Source organism: Triticum aestivum, unplaced genomic scaffold (genome assembly GCF_018294505.1).
Source record: "Triticum aestivum cultivar Chinese Spring unplaced genomic scaffold, IWGSC CS RefSeq v2.1 scaffold147677, whole genome shotgun sequence".
Lineage (NCBI taxonomy): Eukaryota > Viridiplantae > Streptophyta > Magnoliopsida > Poales > Poaceae > Triticum > Triticum aestivum.
In genome coordinates, this window is record NW_025272239.1 from 1 (window position 1) to 1,368 (window position 1,368).

Below are 1,368 nucleotides of genomic sequence, written 5' to 3' on the forward strand. Positions count from 1 at the left end.
TCCAATCCCAGCCTAGCACACACAAAAAAAGTAACGAATAGGAAAAGACAGTATTTGTAAGCCATACAGATGTGATGATGAATTTAATTACTCATTCTGATGCAACTATTTATTTCCACCACACGAAAAGACACAGCGTACCTTGGTGATTTTACAGGTGGAAATCTTAAGCTCTTTGCAGCCAAGCTTACTTGGTTTGTCAATCACGATCCCACTTGTGGCCATTAATTTGCCTGATTGGTAGACGCGCCCTATAGCTACTACCTCCTTTTGAGGTTTAATTAGCATCTGGTTATCGATTTGTGCTGTCTGAGTACAGCAGAAATTCTTGATGTAGACTACGGCAATGTTATAATGTAGACTGTAATGTTGCAATGTCCCTCTGGTATGACGATTATCTGGAAGGCACACTACAATCTGCAATTAATGATATGGTAAGACTAAACCAGTGATATCATGAATAAGTGGAAGGGGCAATTAAACAATTATTAGCAGAGTAACAACCTTAAGGTTATCAGCAACCTTGTTTTCATTGTCAGAAGTTCTAACCAAACTTGCGGAGGTCAGAACTCTTGTGGTGGACCCATTGCAGTCTATGAATACACCAGTGCAAGCAAAACACCTTGTTTTTCCTACAAGAGTAATGACTCTGATAATTTAGTGAAGAAATTGGAAAAAGAATATTGAAAGTAACGAGCTTATAATGAATATAATTACCACTGAATGAAGCCAATGCAACAACACTTTGAGACATATTTGAAGCAACGTTTCTTTCGAGTTTACTCCAGATATCTTCACTAAATTTCTCTTCAAAATTGTTAAGCAAACGCATGCCCACTGGCAAAAGCAATAAAGATTCAGTAGTGGAGGGGAGCTGGAGAGACCTGTCAGATGACAGATGTTCCAACAGAAAAGAGTAAATATCAAAAGGACACGAATGAACTCACCATTCTGCCAAACTGGGAGGGGATAACCATTGGACCTCAGCTCCTTTTTTGTAGGAACGCCTAAATTTTGCAACATAGTTAAGTGATTGATGACCCCATGTATAATGATGGTCAGGAAAACTGCAAGCAACAACTCACCAAAATAAGGATAACTCGGCCGCCCAGAACATAAAGACTTCCGCTCTAATAATAATCTATCCATGAGTCCTGGTGCCACAGGGGTGAAACAATTAATGCCTGTGACCAATGATCAATAGTTAACATTAAAAGTGACCCAACCTGGTTGACATTCTGGATCACAGAGAGTACATATGGAAGGTTTCTGATCCTTAAGTTTCTCTCCCTTCCTTGAGCTGACTAAAATGGAGAAGGGAAATAAGCAGAATTTAGAACACTGAAAAGCAGTATGAAGGAAAGGAGT

General features: G+C 39.3%; 1 protein-coding gene across 1 annotated transcript; it reads right to left on the reverse strand.

Moving 5' to 3' along the window:
• Window positions 1-141: 141 nt before the first annotated feature.
• LOC123178213 (uncharacterized) lies at window positions 142-1,304 on the reverse strand (the record flags this gene model as incomplete). The annotated part of the gene is given in 6 exon segments (XM_044591415.1): window positions 142-417; window positions 505-632; window positions 718-837; window positions 948-1,007; window positions 1,086-1,154; window positions 1,227-1,304. Coding segments are annotated over 6 exon segments (731 nt in total), but the record flags the coding sequence as incomplete, so codon positions are not given.
• Window positions 1,305-1,368: the final 64 nt, after the last annotated feature.